Here is a 17,966-nt window from a genome sequence, read left to right as displayed (position 1 = left end):
CACATGCATTCATATGGAGAATGGGCTTTAGTGGAAACCTTTTGTGGAAACCTCTAGATTTGTAGGTAACACTTTACTTAAAATTTAATTCACAAGGCTGACGTTACACTGTCATTATCTGTCATTAGCATGAATAAGGTGTCTTGATGGCTTTAATTAAGTGTTGTTTGCTAAATGATAACACCTTTGAGGCTATTTTGGCATTCTTTGGGTGAGGAAGAAGGATCTTGTGGGGACAGGTATAGTTAGGGTTAGGGGTTTGGGTTAAGGTTATGTAGGAATAGACATGTTTAAAGGCATGGGCTACAAGAACCCCTTACCCCTCGCTACAACAGTAGGTTTAAAATTGTCGTAAAAGAAAAATTAAAAATCAAGAATTAAAAGAAAAAAGTGTGAAAAAAACCTTAAATAAAACAGGTCCAGGACTCAATAAAAGAGGAGAGGGTCTGCAGCGTCCTGTGAGAATTAGAACCAGATTATTGCCCCACCCAACTTAAAAATTACATAAAAATGAATGATTTAAATATGCATATATAAGATAAAGTGATTATGCCAGGATGTGTTGGAAGGGGTTGGGGAAGAGTAGGGTTTGGTGGTATCTGGGGTTAGGGTTAGGCGTGGCGAAGGGAAGGTTAGAGTTAGGATAAGCAGCAAAAATGGGTTAGGGTTAGGGTGAGAAAAAATGGGTTAGGGTGAGGTTGAGGGAAAGTGGGTTAGGGTTATGTGTCTGTAAGGGGAGGTTAGGGTAACGAAGGGTTAGGGTAACGAATGACACTTAATGACAGCCTTCGTGACACCTTATTCATGCTACTGACAGGTGTCATGTCATAATAATGACAGCATATTGTCAGCCTTTATGTATAAAACTTCAAGTAAAGTGTTACCATTGTCTTTTTGCAGTTTATCTATCGGTTTCATTTTGGGAAGCTTCTGACTTCAGTGCTATAGTGGCAACGTCTTCAGATATAAAAATAATTCTGGTTAAATTGTTGCTAAAAAAAGACATTGGATGACTAAGTTACAGAGCATTGCCTTCATGCGCTTTTTAATCACATACGCTGGGTGTGTGTGTGTGTGTTTTTGTGTGTGCTTCTGTGTCATTTGATTATTATGTTGTGGTGCGTAGGGTTCTGTTTCTGTTTTCTATTCTATATGTTTTGCTTTCTTCAGTTATTAGTTGTATTTATGTTTAGATTGTGCTTGTTGTTCTTACTGTGTGGTGTAGTTTATGTGCATGTTCAGTGTGTGGTTGGAGCTTGTTTGCTTTCATGCTTTCCTGTCCCCTGGCTACAGTGAGTCTGTCCACTGATTGATCATAGTGCAGCAGACCTCTGGATCCCTGCGCTCTTTTTCTCCCTCTGCTTGTCTTTCTCCTACTACTCTATATATAGTCTCAGTTTCTACTACGCGCACACACGCGCACACACATGCACACACACACGGACACACACACAATGGATCAATTACACGCAGCATCATAGATTTTGCTTGGCGATGTGTGGTGTGTGGTGAATCTAGCCCACATAGAAAATCACTCCGTCCTCTCGCCCGGCTCAGGCTGGCACAAACAAATCTCTTATCAAATTGATTTGGTTCCTTGGTTGTTGTGTTCTCTACAGATTAAAAGGGGAGATTTGGGTTATTTCATGAGAAATAAAGAAAAAAATGGAGGTCTTGAGGCAGCTGAATGCTGCTCTGGACAAACTGCTTATGTAAATGCTAAAGTGAGGGTTTTGTTGTACTTTATATGAATGGAAGGGGAAATGGTTGTAGAAGTAGGGTCTGACCTTAACTATACTCACAAGAATAACTGTATCAAATGGGTTTAATTGGGGCCTGGCTGGGCGTAGACATTGATAACCTTCATAATGCTAACATCACACTCAATATCAAACATTTAAATTGTATTCATCAACTATTTAATGACATTGTCAGCCTCACAGAGCTAAAAAGTAAGAACAAATTAGCGCGGAGCTGCTTTCAACTTGTAAATTGGACATTACATTTTATTTTTTTTACAGTAGCTTTACTGTGCTTTGGACTAAATGCTGGGATGTTTGAAAGTTTTAGGAAGAATTTGAGATCACTTTTGATGGAATATATGGATTCAGTAAGACATGGTACTGCTTTAAATGTGAGGAGGCTGGCTTGTTTATGTCGTCATTTTCAAAAAATAATAATGGTTGTGTCTTAAAATGGTTTACATAGTTAAAAACGGAAGAGTTTAAGCTTTCGAATGGTATATGACAATGCATTTTGACTCGTATTTGGGACGGTGGACGGTAAACTTTATTTCACCAGGAAGACCCTTAAGATAAATTATTTTTTTCAAAGGTGATATAGAAAAGAGCAGAAACAATAAAACATACATGCAATTAAAACACGAAATTGTTTAAATTTAAATCCATGAATAGCAGTTTCACTTTTCTTTTCTGTTAAAAGGCTTTTGAGTATGTTTTTGAATTCAGCCAGGGAAACAAAGATACTGAAGCTTTAGTGAAGTTTAGGTGAAATTCTATAAATTCTTTAGGTTAGGTAAAAATGCATACAGCATGGGTTGGCACTATACAGTACAGTATATATATAGTATATATTGCTTGACTAACTAATTAAATCTGAATTATTTTCATCCAAACAGCTAATCATTTTATTTATGGTTACAAAACTGACTGACACTAACATATAAAGTATTGCAACTGGGACAGATTTTGCTATTCAATCTATTGTTACTGTTATACATACAATATAATACAATAAGGCTGTGCAATTAATCTAAATTCCATTACGATTTTGATAATGACATTCAACGAATACAAAAATAACTTAATCAAGAAAAACAATTATCAATTAATTTTTATTTTTATTTCAACATTTTTGTTATACATATGTTTCATTTGCTACATAAAACAAAATTTCATGATTTAGAATAAAGTTGGCACATGAGAAAAAAAACCGATGATTAATACTAACTTTGAGTTGTTTAATGCGTGTATTCGGCCACTCAAATTGACCAACACTGATTGTTAGGTGTTACACCCTGACTATCATAGCACTCTACTAGAACTGTAATATACATATAATAATTTTTTTATGTTATATTTTTTATTTATTAAATTTTTCATTTATGCATATATTTTATCATATTTATTTTATTATCATTACTTTTTTACAGTTATTATTTTTGTCTATACAGATAATATGCTCCATGCTGTTGTCATGTAAATGTTTCTTTAAAAAAATGTTATAATTAAAAAAGTTTAAAAAAACAAAACAAAACAACAACATTGTTTTGAAAAAAAAATAAATAACTTTATGCTTGACAAAAAATTATTTGAATAATTGTGATTTTAATTATGACTACAATAATCGTGATTATGATTTTTTTCTATACTCAAGCAGCCCTTTATGCCAATATTCTCCCTATTCTGTACTGTTTCAGACTCAGTGATAAAAAACGCGACCTGGCTCAGCAGAAAGCAGAAGCTCAAAGGCGTCTCTATGGACATGGGTCCATGAAGAAACTCTCAGCTGCCTCTTCAGACTGGGAAAAACAGCGACATAAGCTAGAGCAAAGACGCGAGGAACTGGTAAGGCTCATGCATTTAAAGCATTCTTTTAAAGCCTGTGTACATTTCTAGTACCCAAGTTAAGGATCCAGACCAGCATCTGAAATGCAAAGCATTTGTACAAATGTTTGCTCCCTAACTGCATTAAAGCCTCCTCAGGGACTGAGACACTGGCTGAACAGTGTTTCAACAAACCTGAACCACTATCATAAATCAAAATATGTCTTAGAATTTATGTGGGCCACAACAAATTAAGCACATGTGATACATCTTTTGCAAGGATGTATATTTATCAGAGTTTTTTTTTTCTTCAGATACTTGTAATCATATAGCTTTGTAAATACCCCAAAATAAATATTAATATATATTTTTTTAAAAAAGTTGATCTGGGATCCATGTCCTTACCACATTTAAAAGCAACTATATCACATTTCTTCTAAGCACATCTACAGGTATACCAAATAAAGTGGCCCATTGGTTGAAATTGATGAAAAGCTACTGCAGCCTTTTTTCATTATTTCTGTGTAAGAAGTCAATGTTTTTTTTTTTTTTTTTTTTAAGATAAGCAAACCATTTCATTATTTTCATCTTTTCAAAGAACAGATTATTTTCTCTGCTATGCACGAGACAAATGGCAGCTACTCACACTGTAATGCCTCCCACCCTCTTTGATTAGCCTTTTGATTATCCACAGCAGTAATCAGGGAAATAAGAAAAGTGAAATTAGAGGCCCATTTTAAAGGGCAGCACATCATTGTTGAGTGCTGTAAAGGGGGACATTTGAGACTAAATTTAAACCTGTTGAAGGCACAGACTGCTCAGTATCAGTAATATTGTTATGTGAGTGGCTCCTTCCTCTCTTTACTATACAAAATGGCCTGATCGAACCCTATAATTATACCTTTGTTAGATATTAATACAAGCATGAATAGAATAACTTATGACTCAGTCAAAAGACGTTTTGCACTTTCGTTCTGCTATTCTCCAAAGCTGTATTCCTCTCCCACCTTTAATCGAGGATATGGATTAGTTTCGAAAGAACTTTCAATTCCGTTGTTTTTATCTCACTTCTAGAAAGAGCGACTTGCACAGGTTCGCAAGCAGATATCTAGGGAGGAGCATGAAAAGCAACATCTTGGGAATTACAGGTAAGAAAAGTAGCAAACACATGTTCAGAGGAGGCTCTTCTTCTGAGTTAACACCCATTAAGATTATGTCTACTTACTTTTATGAATGAGATCATTCACAGTGCCAAATTATTGGGAGAATAAGTAAGTAACTAAACTGAAAATGAATATACACACACAAGATATGTGATCAGACAATGCAATGTTGAAGAAAAACATCCCAAAAAAATAAATTAATTCAAGTAAATTAAATGAGGAATCCTGATTTAGATGCATTTCAATAAATAAACACATTTTCCTTGACAACTGCCAGCCGTTTTTTAGGTTTTTTAACCCATGCTAAGGATCAATAATCACACACTTATTAATGTATGAATACGCCAAACTGTTCGACACACATGAACATTTTCCTTAATTTTTGTTTGTCTTACGTGGAGAAAGAAAAAGCCCATAGAGCAACAGACAACAAGTGTTTCTCTTTACTGTTTCCCGTAAGTCAAAGTAGCGCTGCTGTTGCTTTTTTTCTTGATTTACAGACAGCTAAACCCAATCAGAACCCCCACCCCCAGCTCTAGAGTCTGATCACACAGCTTCTCAATAAATCAATTTGTGTAATGAACAGAGGAGGAGCCTGCACCCTGTTACACCTAAAGTATTCATTTAACAAGCCTTAAGCACCCTAAATTCTGTCATTTAAACATAGTAAAACAGAAATTAATTGTTGACTAAAGGCAGGTAACCCTCAATTTAGAATCCATGCAGTGAACATCTTACATGTAAGTGTTGAAACAAAGCTTTGCAGTCAAGTTATTTATGCTGCTCCTCTGAGATTGGTGTGTTTTTTCCCATTTGTTGTAATAAAATCCCAATTTAGTTAATTTGATATGAACAGATTCTTTAATCCTTTCAGATAATGTTTCTCAGGGAATGGAAGAATCAGGTCAACACACATAAACAAACTATATCTTTGACTAAGTATCACATTTGGAAAAGCTGACATAGAAGAATACCAACAGAGGAAACTGGAGCATTTGGTTCATCTCAGGCTTCAACAACCAGTAGCTTCTGGATCTGAACTGCAACAACTAAACCAACCAATAACGTTGTCAGTGACAAATAGGGTGTTAGAGTTTTAATAGTGACAATCGCTCAAGTCTTCTCCAAGTTACACCCTAAGTTCATACCATTAAATATATATACTATATGGGGCTTAAGTATTAGTAACAGTATCTAAATTAATGTTCACAGGGTTTTAAATTGGGTTTTTTTTGTCAGCATGTTTGGCCTTTACTATGTCTGTGCAGGCACAACCATTTCATTAGTTTGGCACTCGGGCTGGGTGGTGCTTATTTTGATTAATACATGAACATTGTTTTGATTTGACTGCTAAAGCATGATGAGTAGGGCTTTAGAGTTATATTATGAGGATAACCCAGCAGAGGTTTATATATTGTTCTAATCCCCTCTGGCCTAAGATAAACATTGAAAGCTGTTAGTTTAGTCTTAAAATAATGGCGCAAAAGTGGAATGTGTGGATCGGTTTTAGGCAACGGCTGCAATCAAAGAACTGTAAAGAAATAGTATAGTAACAGTGATTGCATTACATTATATCTAATGCTATTTAAGTCTGGTTTTACTATTGTTCATCACTATGACCTCATCTCTTTTTTTTACATTATCTAGATTTTGATATCCTTCTTCTCATTTTTTGGTTTGTATATTTGATCTGTTACATTCATTTTCTTTATTTACTTTACAAGCCTATTTTTTTCTTTTGACGTTCTCTACCTTCATGACCCACTTTTCCCCCTAATTCGTCCTTCTCAACCTCAATCCAACCTATCCCAGCATCATTCTCACGTCATCACTCTTAATATCACTACTGTGACCCCCAAATTCTTTCTTCGGTTTTTCTACTCTATCATTTATTGTGTCATTTCTCTTCACATTTATAACCCATAATCTTTTTTGTCCTTCCTTTTTTCTTGATTCCTACGTCGCTCCCCTTTTCCTTTCTCTCCGTGTCTCTGCGGCCTGCAGACGTATTTACCCCCCAGACGACAAGCTGCTGTTGGAAAAGTATGAAAGCCTGCTTTCGGCCGCCTTTCAGACCTTCCTCGCTGGGCGAGCTGCCTCACTTCAAAAGGAAATGAATAATCCTCTGAAACGAATGAAGGCACGTACCTCTGTGACAGACTGTCTCTCACACACACACACACACGCACACGCACACGCACACGCGCACACACACACACACACACACACACACACACACGATAAGTATGTTGAAGAAAAGATTCATGCTTGCATTTCTATTGAGATTCTGCCCACAGTAGCAAAAAAAAAAGAAAAAAAAAGTAGATGCTTGCAAATAATGGTCAAGGTGTGCGACAGTCCTTGGAATTTATTTGTCATTACGTCACTCATCTCTCTATATGCTCGGCTTCCCAACTGCTGTTCATTCTATCATTTCACAAATGTTTATTGTGCTGTGTACACACAGGCTTTTAGAAGCAAACCATATCCCACACAATGTCATTCTTATTTATTTCCAGTCACACACACACACACACACTACAAACGTATACACAGTGGTTGTGCAACCTGCTTGCATTATTTGTGTGTTTTATCATCGACTTGGAAATTATACATAAAAGATCCACAAATACACTTAGGATTGGGCGTAGTCATGTAATCATAGATTTACTATTGTGCAGTGGAAGCAGAGAAGTCGTTTGGTCTTTGGTAGAATCTCGCAAATCATTTAACAGTTAAAAGAAGACACTGCTACAAAAAACACTGTTACAATAATTTATGTCAGAAATGGAAGAAGATAATAAAGCAATAACATTGTTCATTCGATAACAATCACTGTGCATCAAAATGTATTCATTCATTGTACTGCATAGAGGAAAAACTATAAGCACAAGGAGAAAATATAAACTTTGGGTCTTTTGGACAACCATGAAATCACCAGGGTTGCGTCCGAATAGTCCCTCTTATCTTCTTTACTACCCACTGTTCCTACACCCCTGAAAGTGTTTAAGTGGTGGCCATGATAAAGAATGTCCGAGTTCTCTTTAAGCTCAGGAGAAGAGGCTCAATGCTTTCTTTTTACCTCCTTTAGCCTAGGAAACACTGATGCATCCTTTACCAAAGGAGACAAGATAATGCTGACCCACAAATCTTTGCAGCGACAACATTTAAAAGGACACACACACCAAAGCGCTTACGGAAACTCACGATGACCGATGAAGTAATGGAGATAAGTTACCAATGCAATAATATGCCTTGAACAACTTGATATATTCTAAAATCCATATCTTATCATATGTAAGACATATTAGATTATAACTGACATAAACCAGACACTGTGGTTCAAGAAAAAGGGATCAGAGACATTTTTAGCCACATTATGTTTTATTCAACATAATTCATATTTTTGAGTGGAAGTTGAGTGTGAGCAACCATTCTCAATGTGATGTTCTTTCAGTTTCACTTTTGTTCCTGGTAGCCTCTTTTCCTTTGATTTAAATTTCAGTCAATCAATCAATCTTTTATTTGTATAGCGCCAAATCATAACCAATGGTATCTCAAGACACTTTACAGTAGAGCAGTCTTAAGGACGGACTCTTCATTTTATGGATACACACATATGCATATATACGTATATGCACATACATATGTATCCCACACCCAACATGAATTCATCATGGCGGCAAGGAAAACCTTCTGTTAAGCAGCAGGAACCTTGTGTGGATCCCATTCTTATGATGAACAGCAATCCACGTTATGCTGTGTTGGGTGTGTGCAGAGGAAAGGGTGGAGACAGAGTTGTTGAGACTCTGTAACTCCACACTAAGGATCCCACGGACCTGCAAGACAAAAGCCAGAAGGAGTACAGGAGCAAACACACAAGGGAAGAAGCAGACATAGAGGGAGTGTTTGAGAGAGGAATGGGACCCTCTCCGGTCCCTCTCTAACCTAAATGACCTCTCTCTTAACGCCCTCTCCAACCTCTCTCCAACCGAGCATGCCAGACCCCCCCACCGGCAGTCTATGCCTATTGCATCTTAACTATGAGCTGGTTCCTAACTAAAAGCTTAAACCGTGTGATTTCTGAGATTATATCAAGTGTTTTAAATCTGCTTTTAGAAATGCGTAGTTTTTCCATCACGGCAGACGTCACTAACCTTCACGGCCGTCTGATTATTACGTCACCTAGTTGAAGTGCACCTGATTGTCAAAACAATCAGAAGCACCCACAGATGTTGGCCTGTGCAGGCCTGTGCTGGTCCTGGTGCGGGCGCAGGCTTCTCTACTACACGACCGCTCCCTGTTGCTGCAGGGCGGGCCGCTCAAGGCCGGCGTGCACTGGCGGATGTGGCCGGTGCCCTGCTGCGCCTGGGGTGTGGGGGGTGCCGCCATGCTCCATGGAGCCGGCATGGTCTGGGGGGTGCTGCGGAGTGGGTTTCCAGCTGTGCTACTTGGCACGCCCCTGGTACCAGTCTGCGCAATCTACCCTCTCCGTTGGCCCGCTATGTGGACGGACCAGGCTGCACCAGACAGGCCTCCTACATGGACACTTCACTTCACTCCCAGCTGGTCTGGCTCACTCACTTTGTGCACCACATCCCTATCCAACCCTTCGGGGGCTGGATGGCGGTGGGCAGGGCTGGCGCTTGTGCTACCATGTAGTGGCGTGGGGGGTGGCACTCCCACCTCAATTTGCCCTACCAATCCCTCCAATTTTAATCACTCCTCAACACACCATTCCCCGGAGGGTACGACCACCATTTCCACCCTCTGGAGCTAATGCACCACATACACAAAGGTTGGGTGGGGATCACTGCTCCCCTCCGTCCCCTTTCTTTTAATTGCACCTCATACATTCACTAAACACACACATTTACACAGGGAATAGGGAAGTTCCTCTCCATTGGGCGGTGGGTCTCAGGGGGCGTGGGGGCGTGTTGCTTGGTGCTTTCTTCACGGGGTCTCTCCGAGTGGTGTCGGGATGGCGGAGCGTGGGGGTGCCTTTTCCCTTCGGGTGTGGCTTGGTGCTTGTCTTGTCTCCTGGTGGCCTTGGGGACAATCCCCACGTTCTGCGGGCCCGGGGCGGCGCTTGGTTCTTGCACAAACATTGGTCATGGATGCACTGGCATGTCTTGGGCTGTGGGATAAACTCGTACTGGGCTTAACCTTAGACAAGTTGATCCCAAATACCACTTTTAGGTATAACCACTCACTCCTTCCCTCTGTTCACAACCACCACTATTATACTTAAGTTCTACACTTGTCACTAGACTGGCTGAATGGATTCACAACACAATAAGCACAATATGCACAACTATAACATCACAATATCACTTTAAAGCAGTTAACTCTTCCCCACCCTTTCCATTTAAGTGTAACACTGCCCTCTCTTTTTATATCCTCCCTTTAGTGTTTCTTACCCTTTCATAGGGAAGGCTGGTGATAGTCACAATTATGCAGTAAAATAAATTGATTTATTTAATTGCAATAGCAAAACATGCATTGCTGTCTTTAAAAGATTGGACTTTTTGTAGTGTTGACCTTTGACAGCATGTGCAGACAAAGTAAAAAATTTAAAATTAAATTAAAAAAATCACATTGCGTGTCCTTATGATGGCGAGGTTAAAAGAAAGATGCAAATATCACCACATTCACAGCCGACAACTCGACTGTTATATAATGAAATGGAAAAGTTCTAAACTTTCTTTGCTAATGATCTTTTAGGATTGTCCACCTGATCCAGAACATACAATTATCTTAACCACATGAAACCTTCAGTTAGGTTTACAGATACAAAAACTTATGAAAGGTTAGATCTGCCCTTTATCCTTTCTCAAATTGGATGTGTCATTGCTCTCCAAATTGTATGCATGGATACTTCTAAAAAAAGATGTCTACACATTGATCTCACCCTGATGTGCCATTTTCAAAAATTGCGGGAGTATCAATCATTTTTAAAAGTCATTCAATCAAGTTCGCACACTATATCACTATAATTTCAAATGATTCTATTGAGTTTTATTACTCAAGGCTTGTCAGTATTTTTCAAAATTTTTAAATGTATTGTTATACTTGACAATACATTATCTCATGAAGCTTTTTTCTGTATGTATTGGTGTTCAGGAAGAGGACATTTTGGATCTGCTGGAGCAGTGTGAACTGGACGATGAAAAGCTTATGGGCAAAACTTCCAAGCAAAAAGGCCCAAAGGTAAGAGGGACTGTGAGGTACAGAGAACGGGAAGAATGATGGCCAAATCCTCATGGGATCGTAGAAATAGTGCAATGAAGAGTGTCAGAAAAAGTAACAAGGAAAGGTTGGAAGAAGGGATGGATGTCTTGAACGAAGACCTACTGAGAGCACATCAGAAAAGTTTAGGAAAAATAAAGGGGTGGGTGGGGGGTAGTAGGTTAGGTTAGAAAGAAAAGAATCACAATGAGGCAAAAGAAGAGACCTTTAATTCCCTGCGGGGACAGCTGTCAAGTGCCTGCTCTCTTTCCATTTTCTTTCAATTTCTCTCTCTCTTACTATGACATGGACCTCAATATCTTCAATGTAGATGGCACATTATTCCCTTTATCGGCTGCCATCAGCATCCACACGTTAGGGTTAAAGCGGCTGGAGTAGCCAACGGTTGTGTTACTGACTCAACAATGCAGTTCAGGGGAACAGAAGAGGCCTTGGGTAGAATGAGGACACAAACACTCTTGTCCAGTATTGGACACTTGTTTGTGTCATCCAACACAGGTTAAGGAAAGTGTTTTGACAGCTAGATTAGCTCCTCAGTGTCTTGTTTGCAAGAGATGAATCAATAGGTGTGCACAGAAACAAGTCAAAATAAACAAAGAGACGCTAAAGTTTCTTGTAGCAGAAATAATATGACAGGTGACAAAGGGAGTAAATAAGAAGTAGGAAGTGAAAGTGCTATTGAGTTTCTTGTTGTTCTGGTTTCCTCTGGTTGTGTTGTCTTTTTTTGTTTGATGCTTTTTCAAGAGTCCACAGTGCTTTCACTAACCTCTAACCCTAACAGTTCTCTCACTTTACAACCCTGATTAGTGCTACTGTTTAGTTTAAACACTCATGTTATTTTTATTTCTGTAGAATTTATTTAATTTAATTAACATCTGGCCCGGTCTTTTCATCTTTTTATTAGTACCTCTCCTGCTTTATGTGTTTTCACTGTTTTTCTATCAGGCAAGGCAAGGCAAATTTATTTGTATAGCGCATTTCATACTCAAGGCAACTCAATGTGCCTTACATGATAAAACATTCAATTGTTTAAAATCAATAAAAACATTTAAAATCATCAGTAAAATCAATTAAAATCATCAGTAAAATCAATTAAAATCATCAGTAAAATCAATTAAAATCATCAGTAAAATCATCATTACATCAACAACATGACTAAAAATCTCTCTCTCAATCATATGCAGTAGAGAAAAAAAGTGCCTTTAACTTTGATTTAAAAATGTTCACATTGGATGCTGACTTCAGCTCTGCTGGCAGTTTGTTCCACTTCTTTGCAGCATAACAACTAAAAGCAGCATCACCATGTTTACTGTGAGCTCTGGGCTCCACTATCTGACCTGTGTCCATAGATCTGAGAGACCTGCTGGGTTCATACCCGACTAACATGTCACTGATGTATTCTGGACCAAACCCATTCACAGATTTATACACCAGCAGCAGAACTTTAAAGTCTATTCTGAGGCTGACTGGGAGCCAGTGTAAAGACTTTAAAACTGGAGTAATGTGTTCTGACCTCTTTGTTCTGGTTAAGACCCGAGCTGCAGCGTTCTGAACCAGCTGTAGATGTTTGATGCTCTTTTGGGGGATTCCTGTCAGATATAAAAGCATGGACCAGTTTCTCCTGATCTTTCTGAGCCATTAAACCTTTCACTCTGGAGATGTTCTTTAGGTGGTAGAATGCTGTTTTTGTGATAGATTTGATCTGACTGTTGAATGTAAGATCTGAGTCAATCAGAACACCAAGGTTTTTGACTTGGTTTTTAGCTTTTAAAGATCGAGACTCAAAATAATTGCTGACAGCTGTCCTCTTTTCCTTGTTACCAAAGACAATCACCTCCATCTTGTCATGGTTTAGTTGAAGGAAGTTTTCACTCATCCAGCAGTTTACTTTTTCTAAACAGTCACACAACACCTCAATGGGACCATAGTCATCTGGGTTCAGTGATAGATATAGTTGTGCGTCATCTGCGTAGCTCTGATAATCAACCTTACAGTTCTGTAAGATTTGTCCTAAAGGAAGCATATAAAGAAGAGGTCCAAGAACAGATCCCTGAGGAGCCCCACAGGACAATGGTAATCTATCAGATTCAAAGTTTCCAATGCTTACAAAATAGCTTCGCTCCTCCAAGTATGACTTAAACCATTGCATTACTTTTCCATTTAGTCCAACCCATGTTTGCAATCTGTGCAACAAAATTGTATGATCTACAGTGTCAAATGCAGCACTTAGATCCAACATAATGAGAACAGATACTTTTCCTGAATCAGTGTTCAACCTTATCTCATTGATCACTTTGATAAGAGTAGTTTCAGTGCTGTGATGAGAACGAAAACCTGACTGAAATTTATCAAATATTTTGTTGAATGTTAAGAATTGACTCAGTTAGTTGAAAACCACCTTCTCAATGATCTTGGCCATGAATGGAAGGTTGCTGATTGGTCTATAGTTAGCCAGTATAGAGGCATCCAGTGTTCTCTTTTTTAACAGAGGTTTCACAGCAGCTACTTTCAGGGATTTTGGTACGGTGCCTGATTGGAATGAGCAGTTAATTATCTGACACAAATCAGTGACAATTGACTTTACAACAGTTTTAAAGAAGTTTGAGGGTATTGTGTCAAGGCAACACGTTGATGGATTCAGCTGCTGAACAGTCTCCTCTATTGTTTTTGGGTTCACTGTAATAAACTCTAACATTGTAGTTGACTCATCCCTCAGTGGTTGAAGCTGTTCAAGCTTTTTGTGATTTTGCTGGTTTGTTCTGATGTTTGACCTTATTGATTGTATTTTTTCATTGAAATATACAGCAAATTCATTGCATTTTCCAGCTGACAGTAATTCAGGGGCTATCTGATCTGGGGGGGTTGTGAGCTTTTCAATAACAGAAAACAACGTGCGAGAGTTGTTGACATTTTTGGCAATAATTTCATAAAAGTATTGCTGCCTTGCTTTGAACAAGCCATCATTGAATTTTCGCAGACTTATTTTGTACAGTTCTAGATGAATTTGGAGTTTTGTTGATCTCCATTTACGCTCAGCTCTTCTACAGTCAGATTTCAAATTCTGCATTATCTCAGTCCTCCTCCAAGGTGTTTTCTGTGTGGTTGGTTTTCTCTTAGTTTTGATTGAAGGCACCACATCTATGACATTACAGACTTTTCTATTATACTCATCCAGAAGATCATCAACTGTCTCAGCACTCAATGTTGGTGTCATTGCTATGGCTTCCATAAACTGTGCACTTGTGTTCTCATTATATACCTTTTCTTTAAACACACATAACTAGGGGGAACAGATGTTACAGTCTCTAGGTCAAAAAAGACACAGAAATGATCAGATAGAGCTAAGTCTCTTACATCAACAGCAGAGATAAACACCTTTAGAGATAACCAGATCCAAAGTGTGACCTTGAGTGTGTGTCGGACCAGTCACATGTTGTGTAAGACCAAAAGTATCCATTAAAGCATACAGTTCTTTGGCAGTATTGTCCATGTTATTGTCTACATGAATATTTAAGTCACCTGTTATTATTAAAAAGTTGTATTCAGTGCATACAACTGACAGCAGTTCAGCAAACTCATCCATGAATTCTCCAGAATATTTTGGGGGTCTATAAATGACTAAAAACAGAACTCTTGAATCACCCTTCAGTAAGAATGACATATATTCAAAGGAGATAAAATCCCCAAATATTCTTTCTTTGCACTGAAATATTGATTTAAAAATGGCAGCAACTCCACCACCTTTCCTGCAAGTACGACAGTTATTTAAATAAATAAAGTCTTGTGGTGCACTTTCATTGAGAATAGTATTACTGATACCATCATTCAACCACGTTTCATTAAGAAATAAAAAGTCCAAGTGATGTGTCAAAATAATATCATTAATTAGTAGTGACTTGTTAACAAGAGATCTAACATTAAGAAGAGCTAATTTTAAAGACTTTACTGGAGACAATGGTGGACTTTTTGGATGACATGTTATAGGAGTCAAATTTTTATCTCTATAAAGCTTTTTGCTTTTCTTTAATTTCACAATTTTACCTGTGTTACCTGTCACCACAGGAATTAAAGAAGCTGCATTAACTCCATAGGGCCCTGATTTTTTCTGGTTGTTCCTAAAAATAGAGCAATTGCAGTCCGGACCCAGCACACATCAGACCTGTGTCGCTCTAAGATGAACACAGCTGGCCTGAGGAGAAGAGTGATCCTGGGCCTGGTATCGTCGAGGAGGGATGGGTGGTGCAGATTGGTTCTTTAGAGGAGATAAGATGGGACCATGGTAGGGTTAAGGGTGGGGTGTCAGTCTTGTGCCAGCCAGAACCAGCGTGTTCATCTGGGCAGTTAAATCCAAGAAGGCAGGGGTAGGAGAGAAGCTGGATGAGGTGGAAGTAGGTGAATTTTGGGGTGAAGCAGGTGGGTCCTGAGATCTTCATTTTGGGGATTTTTATTTCTTGCTGGAAGCTCATCGACTCCATGTTCTTTCCTTGTTGTTTTGTTCTCCGATGGTACATGTTGTCCTCTGTCTTTATCAGAACTGATAGCAGTGTGACTGGTGAAGTAAAACAAGTTGGATGTGAAGAGTTTTTCTCCAGCCTTGTTTAGACAGTCCATCTGCTCTAAAAAGATGACGACGTTCCCAAAAAATAGGAAAATTTTCTATAAAATTTAGTGAAAGGGCAGCACAAGCCGAAGACAGAAATTTATTCAAAGAGTAAATCCTTGAGAATTTCAGATCTCCTTTGCGGACTGGAGGTATCGGGCCACTGATGAACACTGTAAACAGCTCACAGTTTTTAGCAGATGGGTGAAATCCCGCTTTAACACCTCAGACTCCTCCTTGGCTAAATCATCTAACCCAAAATGAATCACAACATTTTTCAAATGTGGGTAATCTGCAACGATATGCAAGATTTTGTCAGCCAGGTCTGATACTGTGTCATTAGGTAAGCAGATCACTTTTACGTTGCTGCTAAACGTCTTCTGAGCATCTTTAACAGAAACGTCTCCCACTATCAGTGTGTGAGGTTGTTGCTTTGGCCGACCATGTCGCTTTTGTTTTCCTGAAGCACTTTCAGTCTTCGCAGTTCCAGAAGGTTGTGTGTTGACCTCATTAGAGCCAGATCCTAGGTCATTCAGCAGTGGGGCGAATCGATTACCCAGTTCTACATGAAACTGGGTTTGTGACTTGGTGATACTCCTGCCTTTAGCAGATGTCCACTTTTGTGCCTGGGCAGACAAGGGAGTTGATGTTGAGGCGGCAGTCTGCGAAGCCAGTGCAGGCCAGTCTGTCTCATTATTGATATCAGGGCGCTTTGCTCGGCCCGTTAGCCTTTGAAATGGATATGACTTTTTCTCAGGCTTAGCTCCCAGAGTATTCCAAGGAGGACTCGCACCTGTTGGCTTATCAACGGGAACAGGATCCTCCCTAGGCCTGATAGCTTTGTTAGCACGGGCTGGTAGCGAGTTAGCTTTATCCACTCCGCTGTTTTGAAACAGCGGCACAGTCGTATCATTATCATATCCACAGTGTCCATTAACCTCAATGTTTACTTGTATTCCTCGCACTGTAGTCTCCAGTTCAGTAATCTTTTGGAGAAGACTGCTGTATTCTGTTGTGGAAAGAGCCATTCTTCTGCTAGTTAGCTTGCTGCTTGTAGCTAGCTAGCTTGCTACTTAGCTTTCCAGTTGAGCCAGCAAATAAAAAAGCAGTAGATGATTACCTCAGAGCCAGAGTCAGATGGTAAATGATAGAGTTTGATGTTGAGGTATCGTATCATTTCTCAGAAGAAAAAGTTCATGTTTAGTAAATAAATTCCTCTGTGAGCTCCGCTCTGCTCTTTTGCTGCTGTCAGCTCAGCTGACGAAGGATCCATTTTCATTCTCAAATCGGCCAGTCGAGCATCTCTCTCTACATCTGTGCTTGCATGCTGACATTTACCTTGCTCCCTCCTGTTACCTACCCCATCAATCGGATTTTCCAATTTTGTTTTTATCCTTCTCCTGTGTATCTGATTGATCTAAATCCATTTTTCTCCATCATTTACCACAACTACAGGTGGTGAATATGTAAGTCCTGTAATCACTTCCTGGCTTTATTTTGGGTGGCTTGAATGCTCTGCCTAAAGCTGCTGGAGACTAAAACAAATTATTGTAGACCTCATACATCAAGCATAATTTGCTTGAAATGAAATATTAAAAAGGTTGAAATTGTTGCAGGGCTCTACACTAACTTTTCCAGTGGTAGCAGTGGTGCGACCCACTTTTTTTAGTTGGTCGCACCAGGACAGAATTTGGTCCCACCCTTTAATCTTCAAATTCTTACGCATCTCAATTTACATGAACACAATGTTATATAAAGAAGTTTTTTTTTAGTTAATGTATTTGAAAGGCTACATAAAGTAACTTGAATTTGATAACACATGATCATGTGGTCAACACATGCTAATTGCTCATTTCTTGCCACACATAAAGCATGCATATTTAACCAGCACATTGGTGGTTAAATGAATCTGTCCCCACACAATTAAAATCTCTATTTTCTTCCAGAATAGTGTTTTGTTGGTTTAGTTATCTTACTAGGGATTTAAAAGTTAAGGTTAGCCACAGGCGCAGGGAAAGTTGATGGTCTGTAGATGTTGCAGGAGTTGAAGTAGGAAGGTGCTGAGTCATTGCACAACAGGATTTATTTTAGGTTAAATTGTTATATCTTGATTTTATTTGTCATTAATCGCCTCTATAAAAAATAACACCTCATTTCAATAGTTTTTTTTAAAGCTATAGGGCGCCATTGCAAAAGAGTCAAAGAACCACATTAGGCCCCAGAGCCGCAAGTTGCAGACCCCTGCCCTGGGAGAACCACAGCTGAACATCTGGCCTGACATCGTAGTCCAACAGTTCTGGTCCCTCTATGCTGATTCTAATGAGCATGTTCGCTATATCTCGGCACATTTTTCCTTTTTACTGATGCCCTCAATGTGAGCGCGCTCTC

The 17,966-nt window shown here is 39.0% G+C and overlaps 1 protein-coding gene across 4 annotated transcripts in view; it reads left to right on the top strand.

Moving 5' to 3' along the window:
- The window catches only part of ttll7 (tubulin tyrosine ligase-like family, member 7), an 88,035-nt gene that overhangs the window by 37,472 nt on the left and 32,597 nt on the right, over positions 1 to 17,966 (top strand). For all 4 annotated transcript variants that reach the window (XM_028445277.1, XM_028445276.1, XM_028445279.1 and 1 more), the window contains exons 11-14: positions 3,440 to 3,587; positions 4,641 to 4,714; positions 6,734 to 6,869; positions 10,853 to 10,939. In XM_028445277.1, coding sequence (XP_028301078.1) covers positions 3,440 to 3,587; positions 4,641 to 4,714; positions 6,734 to 6,869; positions 10,853 to 10,939 — 445 coding nt within the window. The remainder of the gene's footprint in view (positions 1 to 3,439; positions 3,588 to 4,640; positions 4,715 to 6,733; positions 6,870 to 10,852; positions 10,940 to 17,966) is intronic.

This window comes from Gouania willdenowi, chromosome 4 (genome assembly GCF_900634775.1).
Source record: "Gouania willdenowi chromosome 4, fGouWil2.1, whole genome shotgun sequence".
In the NCBI taxonomy this organism is placed as follows: Eukaryota; Metazoa; Chordata; class Actinopteri; order Blenniiformes; family Gobiesocidae; genus Gouania; species Gouania willdenowi.
Note: the sequence above shows the minus strand (reverse complement) of the source record. Positions and strands in the feature narration are given on the sequence as shown.